At 43.5% G+C, this 15,608-nt stretch overlaps 1 protein-coding gene across 1 annotated transcript in view; it reads right to left on the bottom strand.

Moving 5' to 3' along the window:
* Positions 1 to 213: 213 nt before the first annotated feature.
* Positions 214 to 15,608, bottom strand: part of LOC103265289 (T-cell immunoglobulin and mucin domain-containing protein 4) — a 48,294-nt gene continuing 32,899 nt past the window's right edge. The window contains exons 5-7 of the mRNA XM_021714978.1: positions 3,784 to 3,867; positions 1,473 to 1,512; positions 214 to 298 (exon numbers count right to left, since the gene is read on the bottom strand). Of these exons, the coding sequence (XP_021570653.1) occupies positions 214 to 298; positions 1,473 to 1,512; positions 3,784 to 3,867 (209 nt within the window). The remainder of the gene's footprint in view (positions 299 to 1,472; positions 1,513 to 3,783; positions 3,868 to 15,608) is intronic.

Raw genomic sequence — 15,608 nt, 5'->3', positions numbered from 1 at the left:
CTTAGCAATGATACTACAGAAATGATTAAAGCATGGGTGGAGAAGGTGTGGTCTCTAAAATTCCTCTCGCTTGTACAACTAAAGCAAGCCTGGGTCAGTGACATTCATGGACTAGGTGGGTTTTTTTTATAAAACAAAAAAACAAAACATACGAAGACTTCATTTGGTCCTTCAGGTGTCATGCCCCCACCCTGAACCCCAAGAAGTGGCATGTTAGAGTGTAAAGAGGCCGTTTTCATCTTCCCTTTCATGCTGCATATCACTGAGGACATTTTTACTATCTCCGCTGTCGTCTAACCTGCAAACAGAAAAGAGGTTGATCGTGAGAAACACAAAAGCAGGAAACAGAATAAAACAAAACCCTGATGCTAAGTTCAGTGCAACTGCCCTGAGAGTCCAAAGGGTTCAGAGTCCATCCAGTCCAAGCTTCACATTTTACAGATGGGAAAACTGAAGTGACAGGGTTAAAGGGCTTCTGCCCATCTATTATAATAAGGAGGTTTTGAAGTTTCTTAGTTAAATATAGAATCATGATCCAAATGCATTTATTTACCAAAAGGTCTGCAAACATGATTTTGGAAGATGACTTACTGGACCACAGTTTTCCTACTTAATATTTATTTGTTAATAAATATTGTGGGGTGGGCACAGTGGCTCACACCCATAATCCTGGCATTTTGGGAGGTCGAGGTGAGAGGATTGCCTGCGCCTAGGGGTTCAAGACCAGCCTAGGCAACATAAGAGATCTTGTCTCTAAAAATAAAATAAAATAAAATAATATTGTGATGAACTCATAGGACAAAAAAAAAAGCTATAAAACAGGGAAGATATTAAAAAAAAATTTCTCACTAGAGAAATTTCAAATACTTAAATAAAAAATCCCCAAAAAGGCTGGGTGTGGTGGCTCATGCATGTAGTCCCAGCTACTCAGGAAGCTGACTTGGAAGGATCACCTGAGCCCAGGAGGTTGAAGCTGCAATGAGAAATGAGAAATGATCATGCCACACTCCAGCCTGGGTGACAGAGTGAGACCCCAACTCAAAAAGCAAACAACCCCCACCAAAACAACAAAAAAGTTACTCCTGTGTCTAATGGGCAGAGGAACCAAATCTCAGAAAAAACATCCTCCTGTCAAGGAACTCTGTTTAACATTGTCCTCTTAAAGTGAGTCATCTATAATTGAACAAAGAATTTCAAGTGGTGAGAACATGTGCTGTCACCTTTCTTTTGCCTGCTATACTTCTATGAATGCCACCTGCCTTTGTTTGCATTTTGCTCAGACACACAGTGTTAACCAAGGCACGGGTAAACATGAACTAAACCCGCACAACTTTTTCACCTCTAATGTCATCAGCTCCAACTCTGTGTTTAATCAGAACACGAGCACAAGTCATTAAACCACTGAGTAGTAGCTAATCATTTGTAACAGCTTGTACGATCATTACAACAATCATTCATGCAAGAAAAATTACCTTGTGTGTTTCTGCAAACAATTGGATCCCATGACTTTCCCTGAAAAGACAAGGCCAGTGTGAGCAGACCAGATGTGGTGGGTGGACATGGAAAATGCCAGGGAAGCCCAGGGCTGCCTTCTAAGAGCAGGCACAGGCCAAAGGTAAGGCGGAGGGGCTGGCTTTGGTGGGAAAGCCGTTCCTTTTTGCAGGTCAAATGCTTGGGCCTGGCATGTGGCACATGCCTGTAATCTCAGCACTTTGAAAGGCCAAGGCAGAAAGATCGCTTGAGGCCAAGAGTTTGAGACCAGCCTGGGAAACATAGCAAGACCCCCGCACCTCTACAAAATAATAATAAAAGTGATTTAAAAAAATTAGTCGGGCATGGTAGCACACACCTTCAGTCCCAGCTACTCCAGAGTCTGAGGCAGAAGGATCACTTGAGCCCCAGAGGTTGAGGCTGCAATGAGCTGTGATCACACCACTGCGTTTCAGCCTGGGTGAGAAAGTATGACCCTAGCTCTGAAGAAAAAAAAACGGTCAGTGCCCATCAGTTACAAAGTTGACCCAGTTTTGTGGGCGATGGTGTTAAGCTGTTTCATTATGAGGCATTTGGCTACTCAGAATGCAAGTACTCACTTGGGTTTTAAAACACTTCTTTATGAGACAGTCAGAATTTTCCAAAACTCTAACCATGCCTTTGTATAAGGGCTAACAGCAGACTTCCTGTAAACTCTAAATTTCTTTTTGCAGTATTCACTGGGACAGGTGCTGAAAATGGGGCAGGTGCAGTAATATACAAGTTTCAGTATTGTTCAAAGCACCTGGGACAGGTACTAGTGTTATCTCCTGACTTACTGCCCTGAAACAGATTTTGTTGATTTTTCTCCATTTTATAACAGTACCAGGTGCTGTGTGCCCATACTTTGAAAGTAAATAAATTCTGTTACATAGCTCTGTTTTGTAATGTTTGAAAACATTTGGGGGAGGGTCTGTGAATTCATGGACTAGCTTAAGAATTTAATAAAAACTATGAACCCTGTTCTCTGAAAAATCCAGGCATGAACATATAAGTACTTTTGCACACAATTTCAAGAAATTCACATCTCCCCTGAAGTCTTTCTGTGGCCCTAGGTTAGAAGAGTTTGCTTTCCAGAGCACGTAAGAAGACCAGGATTATTCATGGTTTTCTACCTGGGACAATCCTAGCCAAAAGAAGAGGCAGGCTGAGGTTTCCTCAGCCTGGGCAACATAGCAAGACCTTATCTCTGGGAAGAAAAAAAAATGAGCTGGGTGTCGTGGCACACGACTGTAGTCCCAGCTACTCAAGAGGCTGAGTAATCTTCCTGGAGGTCAAGGCTGTGATGAACTGTGATTATACTGCTATACTCCAGCCTGAGAGACTGAGTGAGACTATGACTCAAAAATAATAGTAATAGGGTATTGGGACTGGTACAGAAGACGTGCCCAATGAATGAAGGCTCTTTTAAAAATTTTTTAATGTTTTAGACATAGAATCTTGCTCTGTCACCCAGACTGGGGTGCAATAGTGTGATCTTAGCTCACTGCAGCCTTGAACTCCTGGCTCAAGCAATTGATCCTCCTGCTTCAATCAAGTAGGTAGGACTACAGGGATAAACCACTGTGCCCAACTACTTATTTATTTATTTTGTAGCAACGAAGTTTCACTATGTTGCCAGGCTGGTCTCAAACTCCTGGCATCAAGTGATCCTCCTAGCTCACCCACCCAAAAGAACTGGGACTACAGGTGTGAGTCACCGTGCCTGGTTTGAAAGTGCTCTTAATCCAATTTTTTTCCTTTTTCTTTTTTCTTTTTTTTTTTTTTTGAGTTGGAGTCTGACTCTGTCACCCAGACTGGAGTGCAGTGGCCGCTCCCGGCCACCACAGCCTCGACCTGCTGGGCTCTGGCGATCCTTCCGCCTCAGCCTTCCAAGTAGCTGGAACTACAGGCGAGCACTACCACGCCCAGCTAATTTTTGATTTATTGTAGAGATGAGGTCTCACCAAGTTGTCCAGGCGGGTCTCGAACTTGGGGGCTCAGGCAATCCACCCACCTCAGCCTCCCAAGGCGCGGGATTACAGACTGAGCCACCGAGCCCAACTGTTTTTTCTTTTCCAACATGTAAACTTCACCAGGAGGACATAACACAAAGTCATTAGCAGCTTATGGAGAATTTTACCTGTCTGGGGCAGAGACCATGACAGAACTAAGCCTCTTTGGGGAGGGAGAGAAGGGAAGGAACAAGCCACACCCAGATAGATCTTCCTAGCAGTTTTGAGGGTTCCCTCTCACCTGGTCACACCTCCTTACCTCGCAGGAAAAACACGAGCAAAGCCAGCAGCACAAATCCCAAGGAGAGGGGAATGACCATCATCTGCAGTTTCATATTCATACCTGGTGAGACACGGGAAGGCGATGAGCCCAGTCACTGCTAAATGTCATTGTCACAGGGTTGAGGCAGGGAGCCCTCCCCCCAAGCCTAATAAGATGAAGGCCTTCCCAGGATAGAGAAGGGGCCCTCTTAGTACAGTAAGATAAAAGCCTTCCCAGAATAGTGAAAGGATCCTCCTAGCACCGTAAGAGTTTTCTTAGAAAGATTTATGTTAGGAAGGAATGTAGCCCCCCAATCTGTAGTGCATGTGTGTAACTCCACTGCAAACTTGAACTGTGAAATACCCAATTAGAATGTCTGTTACTAATATGTAAGCCTTATTAGGAGGTCAAAGAAGCTAAAAATGTATAAAAGGCAATGTCCCCCTTTGCTGGGGCTCAGCCTTTGGATGTGAATTCCCTGAGCCAGTACCAGCACAAATAAACACTGCTTCCTGGCCTTGGTGTCCCGTCTCTCTCTGTAAAATCCTGCCACAAGGTCACATCCTGTCCCAGTCATACCTCCCAACTACCAGCAGTTTCACCACATCCCACTACCTTTTGTCTAGTCTGTCTCAAAATCAAAACAAAGACAGCCTCACACATTAGATTTTTTTCCAAAAGTTTTTTTTTTTTTTTTTAAAATAATAGAGATGGGGTTCTTGCAATGTTTCCCAGGCTGGTTTGAATTCCTGACCCCAAGCAACCCTCCTACGCTGCCCCCTCTAAGTGTTGAGATATAGGAGTAAGCCCTGCGCATGGCCAAAAATCTCTACAGACCTAAAACATGTCATCCTCCAGGCTCGGTGGCTCAGCCTGTAATCCTGCGCCTTGGGAGGCTGAGGTGAGTGAATTGCCTGAGCCCGCGGGTTCGAGACCCACCTGGGCAACTTGGTGAAACCTCATCTCTACAATAAATCAAAAATTAGCCAGGTGTGGTAGCGCGCGCCTGTAGTTCCAGCTACTTGGAAGGCTGAGGCAGAAGGATTGCCAGAGCCCAGAGGGTCGAGGCTGCGGTGACTGGGAGCAGCCACTGCACTCCAGTCTGGGTGACAGAGTGAGACTCCAACTCAAAAAAAAAAAAAAAAACACATGTTATCCACATTCCCAAACTTCCCTAAGTCTTAGACATCAGGTGTCTGGGGCTGTGGGGCTCAGAGGTCTGAAGGTAAAAAATAACTGTGTTGTGAGCTGTGTTTCGCACCGTCAAATCTCTTTCCCGGCCAGCCTAAATCCTTTGAGCTCTCCCCAGTTCTGTGCTGCTCTTTTCATGGCTGACTTAGGCTTCTAGACAAAACAGGATTAAAGAGAGAATGGAGCTCAATTTCACATTTTCTCCAGCAGTGGTTCTCAAAGTGTAGTTGGGAAACCTATGAGATCAAAATAATTTGTGTGTGTGTGTGTGTGTGTGTGTGTGTGTGTGTGTGTGTGTGTGTGTGTGTGTGTGTGTCAGGGTCTTACTTTGTCACACGGGCTAGAGTGCAGTGGCACGATCACACCTCACTGCAGCTTCGACTTCTGGGCTCAGGCCATCCTTCTGCTTCAGGCATGCACCACCACACCTGGCTTATATTTTGTAGAGATATGGTCTGGCTATGTTGCTCAGGCTAGTCTCAAGCTCCCGGGCTCAAGCAATCCTCCCTAGGCCTCCCAAAGTGCTGAGATTACAGGCATGAGTCACCATACCTGGCCAATTTCCTTTTCTTTTCTTTCTTTTTTGTTATAGAGATGAAGTCTTGCTATGTTACCCAGACTCCTGGCCTCAAGTGATCTTCCCATCTCTCAGCCTCCCAAAATGCTGGGATTGCAGGTATGAGCCACAGTGCCCAGTCAGTTTTAGCTTTTTAGAGTATAAACAGGCCCTGACCCCCCAAAACTCTGAGAATTGCTACAGCAGGCGGGCCTCAAAGCATCTTGCAGGGGCTCTGTCATCTCCCATTGACCTGGCTATGCTCGCTCCCTCCCTTCCTGTTCCATTCTCTCCAACACACAGATTCCTAGTGGCAGTAGAGACAGCAGCAAGGGCAGGACAGCAGACTGCCTCAGATGAGAAAGACGGAGAAGAAAGAGGGGATGGGGAACCTTCACTTTTTCATAGACATCTGCACTGCCTGAAGTTTTCACTTACACTGGCTTGAATCACTTTTGTAATCATACGAATAAATGAAGGGTACACTCAGAAAACAAAAGGAGTTCAAATGCAGTGGCTCACGCCTGTACTCCCAGCACTTTGGGAGGCTGAGGCAGGAGGATCACTTGAGGCCAGGAATTTGAGACCAACCTGGGCAACATAGCAAGACCTTGTCTCACAAAAACATTTGTATACATATAAATAAGTAAATAAAAATAGGAGAATACTGGTGGCAGGTGTTGTTTCGGCAGTATATCACAAATCCTGGGCCACACATAAGAACATACAAGGATTTGATATGCTTTTGTATTTTTTTCCTTTCAGTACTCAAAGCACCTGCACACACAGAAATAATGACTCACATTACTTCTGCTGAGAGTACGAGTCTACAGATTCTTGGGCGACTTCACAATAGTTGTGTTTTGTCTCTTAGCAATATCCTGCTCTCTCCCTAGTCCATCTCTGCAAACCTCTACTGTGAATTTTTAAAATCTAAGTCATAGATTTCAAATACTTCACAAGGTTTCTTTTTAACCTCTTCAAGTCATTGTGTTTTGCTCAAGAATTTTCATCTCAGATGCTGGGAGGTAAAAAGAGAAGAAAATGGTTATATGTCCTCTGGGGAAATAAAGTACCACATCCTGGAATAGGTATTTCAAAGCCCATCTGGAATTCCAGCTGAAGTGTTTAATTCTTTAATCCCATCTGTCCTTTTTGTATAATTTATTTATGCATATTTGTTTTGATATGCTCTTCGTGTACACCATTACATTAAATTATTAAGTGGTTGTAATGTAAAATTCATCTGCTAGCCAACATCATCCCCTAGGAATATCTCCATTTTCTAGATGGGTAGAGTGAGGCATTGGGCCAGCAGGCAGTTGTTCTAATTTTTCTCTAGGCCCTAGTAAGGCATCCAGGATTTATATTCAGCAAGAACAGATGTCAGTCTTTCAGTTAACAAATATTTACCGAGCACTTTATTATAGGTCATGCAGCGTGCTCACTGTACTTTGGACTGTATGGAATTGACAACTTATTGCAGACAACCAAATTTCAGCAATCATGTAAATAACCAAAAACATAATCAGTTACAAAATTCTGGGAAAAAATAGTGAAGGTTGTCATAGGGGCATAGCATAAGGATGGCGGACTTTTCTAGAGGGCTAAGGAAAGCTTGAGAATGGGACGTTTAAGCAGAGACACGGAGTCATGTTGAGTGACCAGGAAACCATACTGACCCTCAATCAGGCACTGAAAATACTGAGTTAACCGTGGCATGACCCCTACCCTCAAGAAATTTGAAGTCCATTAGGAAGGAGAGCCCGGAAGTTTTAGCCATCAGGTAGAGATGGCATACAAACTAGCTGCTGGGAGGGCAGGCAGAGGGAGAGGCATTCAACCCAACTGTGTGGTTCCATGAAAGATGTGTTAGGAAAAAGTTCCGTAAGGACAGAGTCCCTGTCAGCCTGTCCAACACTGGAACCTCAACACTGCCTGGTACATACTTGGTGCTCAGTTCGTTTTTGTTGAATGAATAACACCTGAGCTGAGTTAAGGGCATGTAAGAATTAGCCAGGCAAAGAATGGTGGCAATGGTGTATCAGACAGACAGAACAGTATCTGCCAAGCTGTGGAAGCATAAGACAGCGTGGCACCCATGTCAGATGACCAACAGCCCTGAAGGTGTGAAATAAGGGGTGACAGCGGCAGTAGACAACACTGGGGTGGGCAAGAGACAGTCATGAGGGACATTTGGTTGGACACCAGAAGTCTCTGTTGGATTCTATAGGCTGTGGGAAACCACAGAAATATTTAGGCACGAGATGGTTCACTTAGGAAGAAAAAGGAACAGTCAAGAAGAGCGTTACTGTCTGATTCCAAGTCTGAAATCCACAGCTAGTAAAACTGAAGAGAGTGAGAGACAGATCTTACATGCGCTTAGAAGGGAGATGGACAAAATTTGGACATTGAGTGGAGGGTGGGGGACACAGAAGAGTCTTAGATAACTTGCCGGTTCCTACTTGAGATGCCAAGCCATTGCCCTGGACTGTCCACTAGGATTGGAAACTGAGAAAGAAGAGAAATGTAGGACGGGGGAAAAGGTGACAAGCTCACATATAGAGTCACTGAGTTTTATTTTTCTTTCTGTTATTTTTTTATTATTATTTTTAGTTGGAGTCTCACTCTGTCACCCAGGCTGGAGTGCAGTGGCACACTCACAGACACTGCAGCCTTGACCTGCTGGGCTCAGGTAATCCTTCCTCCTCGGCTTTTCAAGTAACTGAAACCACAGGTGCCTGCCACCACACTTGGCTAATTTTTTTTTTTTTTTATTGTAAAGATGAGGTCTTACCAAGTTGCCCAGGCTGGTCTCGAACCCCTGGGCTCAGGCAACCCCCTCATCTCCGCCTCTCAAAGTGCTGGGATTACAGACATGAGCCACCGCGCCCAACCTTTTTTTTTTTTTTTTTTAGATCCAGGGGATACAAAGTGCATGTTTGTTACACAGACATATTGTGTACTGGTGGGGATTGGGCTTCAGGTGGCCCATTCCCCGCACAGTGAACACTGTACCCAATAGATAACTTCCGAGTCCTGACTGTCCTCTCCGTCTCCCCGCTTTTAGTGTCCTCAGGGTCTATTATTTCCACTCCCAAATATAAGAGTCCCTGCGTTTAAGGTACCCATGGGGAACATGCAAGCGCTATCGTCTAATGAGCAGTTGATGTGTCTGAACCCAAATCACACTTGGGAAGAGGGTGCAGTTGGAGATACCGATTTGGGAATCCTCAGTATCTGGGGAGCAGTTAAAATTCACAGAGTGAGCCGGGCTCAGTGGCTCAGCCTGTAATCCCACGCTTTGGGAGGCTGAGGTGAGTGGATTACCTGAGCCCGCGAGTTCGAGACCCGCCTGGGCAACTTGGCGAGACCTCGTCTCTACAATAAATCAAAAATTAGCCAGGCGTGGTAGCGCGCACCTGTAGTTCCAACTACTTGGAAGGCTGAGGCGGAAGGATCGCTGGAGCCCAGCAGGTCGAAGCTGCAGTGGCTGAGAGTGGCCACTGCACTCCAGTCTGGGTGACAGAGTGAGACTCCAACTCAAAAAAAAAAAATCTTCAGAGTGTGTAAGAAACCCAGGGCTGCATGTTCTAAGAGAAGAGCAGGAGTCCTGGAAACATCAGCCAAGGAGACAGAGGAGGAAAAAACAGAAGAACTGGCCTGAGATCAGAAATAAGAGCAGTGTCAGAAGCTAGGGTAAGGAAGAAACATCCAGAAAGGATGTAAAGTCCTATGTTCGATAAAATCTTAAAATAGAACTTTAAAAAACACACACAGAGGCTGGGATCGGTGGCTCATGCCTATAATCCTAGCACTTTGGGAGGCCGAGGCGAGAGGATTGCTTGAGCCTAGGAGTTTGAGATCAACCTGAGCAACATAGCAAGACTTGTCTCTACAAAAAAGAAAAAAAAGAAAGAAAAATTAGCAAGGCATGGTGGTGTGGACCTGTAGTACCAGCTACTTTGGAGGCTGAGGCAGAAGGATCACCTGAGCCCAGAAAATCGAGATTGTGGTGAGCCGTGATTGAGCCACTACCCTCCAGCCTGAGTGACAGAGTGAGCCCCTGAATCAAAATAAATTTAAAAAGTAAGTTAAATTAAATTAAAATGGAAACACACACAGAGAGCCTACATATAATAAATATCGAAGCTAATAATTGCTGAAATTGATCATTAAGTTTTCCCTCAAGCTTCCTCTGTACTTAAGGTGAAGGGAGACATGGGAGAGGTTTTGTAAGACTCAGAATGAGGTAGTAGAGAGCTTATTCATCAGGGAAAGTGACTTGTTGAATGCCTAAGAGCATAAAAATCCAAAGGGGAAATGCAGAATGTTTTCATATCCTAGAACTAAGTTATTGCTGTTTTTCTCTCTGCTATTATCCCCTAGAGCTGGAAATTACAGGTAAGAATTCAAAACTCCCACCCTGTTCTGTCAAAATCCCGTTGTATTACAATCATTTATGATGGATAAGCCTGAAATTGAAACCATCAAAGGGAAAAGGCAGCCTGGGTCAGTTTTGTCAGAGCTAATCTGTATCTTAAATTGGAATAGTCTAATGGGAGAGACATTTTGCAGACATAAACACTGCTTTGTGCTACCAAACAGCACTTCTTCTTCTTCAGAAAATGCCCAAAGCTCAACGGGAAGAACCCCTTGGGCCACTGTGTTGTGCAGAATGGCAACACCAAGCAGAGTTGACGGTGATCTTTCTTCCTGGTGAGGTGAGGGTATGGGAGTTAGGCAAGTCAAGGATACTGGTTTCCATGTTGTCATTATGCCCATGGCCCTTAGATTCTCAAGGCCCTGAGCTCCGACTCAAGTACATTTGGATAAAGGCAGGAGCCCTCTCAGGACGTGCTAGGAAAGCAATTCTACAAGAGGGCAATTATAGAGGCTTGAATAAAAATCATGTCTACCTGGAACCTCGGCCTATGACCTTATTTAGAAATAGGGTCTTGGCCCAGCGGGGTGGCTCGAGCCTGTAATCTCAGGACTTTGGGAGGCCGAGGCAAGAAGACTGCCTGAGCCCAGAGGTTCGAGACCAGCCTGGGCAACTTGGCGAGACCTCGTCTCTACAGTAAAATCAAAAAATTAGCCAGGTGTGGTAGCATGTGCCAGGAGTTCTGGCTACTTGGAAGCCTGAAGTGGAAGGATCGCCAGAGCCCAGAGGGTCAATGCTGGGGTGGCTGTGAACGTGCCATTGCACTCCAGCCTGGGTGATGGAGTAAAACCTCGACTACTCAAAAAGAAAAAAAAATAGGATCTTTGCAGATGTAATTAGTTAAGATCTTGAGATGAAATCATCCCATATGTAGAGTAGACCCCAAATCCAACGCTTGGTGCCTTTGCAGGAAGAGAAGAGGGCCGGGCACCATGGCTCACACCTGTGATCCCAGCACTTTGGGATACTGAGACTGGAAAAATGGTTGAGCCCAGGAGTCTGAGACCAGTTTAGGCAACACAGAGAGACCTTGTCTCTACAAAAAAACCTTTAAAACATTAGCCAGCTATGGTGGTGTGTGTCTGTAGTCCCATCTACTTGAGAGGCTGAGGCAAAAGGATCATCTGAGCCCAGGAGTTTGAGGCTGTGGTGAGTTGTGAGTGTGCCACTGCACTTCAGTCTGGGTGACAGAGTGAGACTCTGACTCAAAAAACAAAAAGAAAAAAAGGGAAAAGAGAACACAGAGAGACATACACAGAGAAGGCTACATGAAGACAGAGGCAGAGACTGGAAGGATGCTGCCATATGCCAAGGAATCCCTGGGAACCAGAAGCTGAAAGAGGCAGTGAAGATCTTCCCCAGGGCCTTCAGCAAGAGCATAACCCTGCCAACGCCTTGATTTCTGAATTCTGGCTTCCAGCGCCGAGAAAGGATGCATTTCTTTTTATTTAAACCCCCAGTTTGCGATACTTCACATTACAACAGCCCAGGAACTAAATTCAAGGGAATCAACATACCAAAGACGAAAGCAGCCTTCAGTGGGGGTAGTTAACCTACAAAAAAGTCAGGAAATGGGTGCTGAGCACAAGTCAGAGGATTAAACCCAATGAAAGATCCTAGCATTAAATCCAAGAGTATTACTAATGTCCCACTGAATGTTTAATTCTCATGAGCAACCCCATGAGGTAGACATCATTCCATGCTGCCAGTGGAAAAACTGAGGCCATGGGATTGGGCAATGTGATCATGGTTGGACAGGTGAGTGGTAGAGTGACATCAGCACCCGTGCTCTTAATGATTACCTTATCCTGGAGCTTGAGCACATCATACCACATAAATAGCGTGTCCTACTGACTGCAAGAAGGCATATTCAGGCAAGTGACTTGTATTGAATCTAGAAAAAGGATGGCCTGGGAGAGCTGTTAGATATATCCACTGGAGATGGAAAAATGAAATATTCTATTTAAATTTATTTAAATTGCATCTTTTAAACATTTTCAAGGATGTATTTCAAAATGGACACAACATATTGGTATGGAGGTATGTGAATGAATGATAAATAACTGTTTTCCTAATAAGAAGACTTACTATTTTTATCAGAATCCATTATTAGTCTGGTCTAGAGAAGCAGAATAAGCCATTTATCTTTCAGATATAATTTGGAGACTATGGTTAACAGAATAATGACACCCAAAGTTGTCTATGTCCAAACCCTTAGAAACTGCGTAAAGGTCAGCTTGCATAGCAAAAACAATACACTTTGCCATGTGATTGAGTTACAGATCATGGTATGGGAGGATTATTCTGGGTCATCTGGTGGGCTCAATGTAATCACACAGGTCCTTATAAAGGGGAAACTTGAAGATCCAAGTCAGAGGATGTGTGATGAAGGAACAAAGATCAGAGGGAGAGATTTGAAGAGGCTGTGCTGCTGACTCTGAAGATGAAGGAAGAGCCCCCAAGCCAAGGAATGCCTCCAGAAGCAGGAAATGACCAAGAAACAGACTCTCTCCTAAAGCATCCAGTAGGAAAATAGCCCTGCCAACACCTTGATTTTAGAGTTTCTGACCTCCAGAACCACAAGATAATAAATCTGTGTGCTAATCCATAAATTGGGGGTGATTTGTTATAGCAGCCATGAGAAACTAATACAGAGACATGGGTCACTAAGATATTCCCAGAAAAGAAAGTGGATTTGGAGTCAGGCACAAGAGATGGAAGGAAGAATGACTTCTCATTTAAATGTTTTGATATGCTTCGTACTTTTACCATGTGTGTATTATTTTTTTTCTATTGTTTTTAGAGACAAATCTCATCCTGTTGTCCAGACTGGGGTGCAGTGATGCCTTCATACCTCACAATAGCCTCCAACTCCTGGGATCAAGTGATCCTCATGTCTCAGCCTCCAGAGGAGCTGGAACTACAGGCAGGCAACACCACACTGGGCTAATTTTCAAAATTTTTTTAGAGATGGAGTCTCACTATGTTGCCCAGGCTTATCTTGAACTCCCAGGCTCAAGAGATCCTCGTCTCAGTCTCCCAAAAGTGCTGAGATTACAGGCGTGAGCCACCACACCAATCCATGTATCTTAAAATAAATTCTTTAAAACGTAATAACAACAACAAAAGACTCTTAACATTAACTCCACTAAAACTTCTGATTAATATCAAGTTTTTATACAGGAAGAGAATGTATTTACATAAGAAGTACTAAAATGTGGATCCCTTAGTGGCTAGAATTCTCGCTGTAAGTTAGTAAAGTGACTTTCTGGCTCCTTTCATGGTCTCTTGAGTTCTTGGTTGGCATGTATACTCTTGCAGATGGAATTTCTACAACACATAACCCCAGATCTTGGAGTAAAGCCAAGTGCTGTCTTCTCAGCCTCCCTTGCTCTGGCCTTCTAGGACTCTGTACCATCACTAAGTATTTGCCTCAGCTTCTCTGGCTGTGTTACCTTAGGCAAGATACTGCCCTTCTCTGAGCCAGTTTCTTCATCTGAAAATGGTAACAATTCACAAACTGATCTCCTACATCCTTTTTAACATTTATCTATCTCCTTTTAACATTTATATATCTCGATGCCTTCTTATAAAGAACGTGAATGACTTGAGAAAATTTGCATTACATGATATTCTTTTAAAATAATATAAAACTATACTTAGTAGAGGGAATGAGTCTGTAAATACTTAAAAATATCCACAGAAACACATGCATACATTTGTTCCCCAAGGAAAACTAAAAAGAAATACTAAAACTAAATACATCTGACTTTGAGTGGAAATAGTATAGACAAGTAAAGCTTTCTGTTCCTATTATATTTTATTTTTATATAACTTCAAAATGTTCTCTAATGTGAAAAATTTAGCTGTAAAAATATTCTTTGTATCATGTGTGATCACCAGAAATTTCCCAAGATGCCGGAGTCAAGAGCAAACTCGGGGGGGGGGGGCATGTCATTTCCCTGAAGTAATGCCACAGTGACTTTCTATGTGAAACTTTGAAGACAGCTGTTGGAAACCCGGCAACCCACAGCCAAAAGAGGTTAAGGTGGTACTATTAAAAAAGTATATCTAAATCTAAAAGTATTGACATGGAAAGATGCCATATCTGTTTGTGTATATATATGTGTATATATATATATATATATACACATATATATTATATATGTGTTGTTTTATGGGTCAAAAACATTTTCAATAATGAGTGCATATAAAAATTGACAAAGTTGCTGGGTACAGTGGTTTATGCCTATAATCCCAGCATTTTGGGAGGCCAGGATGGAAGGATCAATTGAGGCCAGAAGTTTGAGACCAACCTGGGTAACATAGTGAACCTCTGTCTCTACAAAATAACATCAACAGCAAAACAAAACAAAAACTGACAAAGCCCTAGTAGGGTTTGTTAACTAGCAAAATGTGTTGTACTGGTGTCTATTTCCTGGTTTGGATAATGTCCTGTAGTCAAATAACATGTGACCATCGAGAGACACTGGAGAAAGGCACAGAAGACCTCTCTGTACTATTTGTGCAAGTTCCTGTGAGTCTAAACTTATTATTATTATTATTATTATTTGAGTTGAAATCTCACTCTGTTGCCCAGGCTGGAGTGCAGTGGCATACTCATGGCCACCTCAGCGTCGACCTGCTGGTCTCCGGCAATCCTTCCGCCTCAGCCTTCCAAGTAGCCAAAACTACAGGTGCGTGTTACCATGCCTGGCTAATTTTTTAGAAAATTATTGTAGAGACAAGGTCTCACCAAGTTGCCCAGGCTGGTCTCAAACCTGCAGGCTCAGGCAATCCATTCGCCTCAGCCTCCCAAAGTGCTGGGATTACAGACTGAGTCACCAAGTCCAGCCTAAACTTATTTTAAAATGCAAACGTTTTTAATAAAATTATTTAAATGTCAGCCATTTTAAACTGCTCGGTCTAATATATGCATAGTATTAGTAGCTTTGCAGTCATGGTTTTTTGAACAAAATTATTGAAGGAATTCTAAAGTAAATTTAAAAGAGCATAGGATGATTGGGGGGGGTGGGGAATTTAAATTTCTGTAAAAAGCAGCATTTGTTTATGAACAAATAATGTGTTTATCATTAGGCAAACAAAAAAGATCTGGAAGGGTACAGCCCAAACTGTGACAGTAATAACCTCTTTATCTTATTCATGGGTTGAGGGGTGGTATTAGGGGTACAAGAAACTTTCACTTTACAAAATTTAATTTTTCTTTTGTGAGTGCACACATTTATTCTGTAACCCCCAAAATAAAGTTGAAATGTTAAAACTCTAGCATAGAAACACCACTTTTACCTTCAAAGGACTTAACAACTAGCAGGGAAGGAGGCAATGTAAAGTGCAGGTTCTGGAAGAGCCCTGTGAAAACAGCTTCACACCTGCCCTTTGCTAAGGAGCCTGTCTGTGCCCGCAAGGGTTAGATCAAGGGTTTGAAACTACAGCCGGAGGGCCAAATTCAGTCTCGTGATTTCGTACAGCCTGGCAGGTAAGATTGGTTTTGGGCAGTTTTACATGATTGAGGAAACATCACAAGAAGAAGAACGCCAAATACACGAAAGCTATATGAAATTCGAATGTCAGTGTCCACCGATAACAGTTGTATGGGTGCACAGTGGCGCC

The sequence above is a fragment of the Carlito syrichta genome, unplaced genomic scaffold (genome assembly GCF_000164805.1).
Source record: "Carlito syrichta isolate Samal-C Ts95f unplaced genomic scaffold, Tarsius_syrichta-2.0.1 Scaffold306309, whole genome shotgun sequence".
In the NCBI taxonomy this organism is placed as follows: domain Eukaryota; kingdom Metazoa; phylum Chordata; class Mammalia; order Primates; family Tarsiidae; genus Carlito; species Carlito syrichta.
Note: the sequence above shows the minus strand (reverse complement) of the source record. Positions and strands in the feature narration are given on the sequence as shown.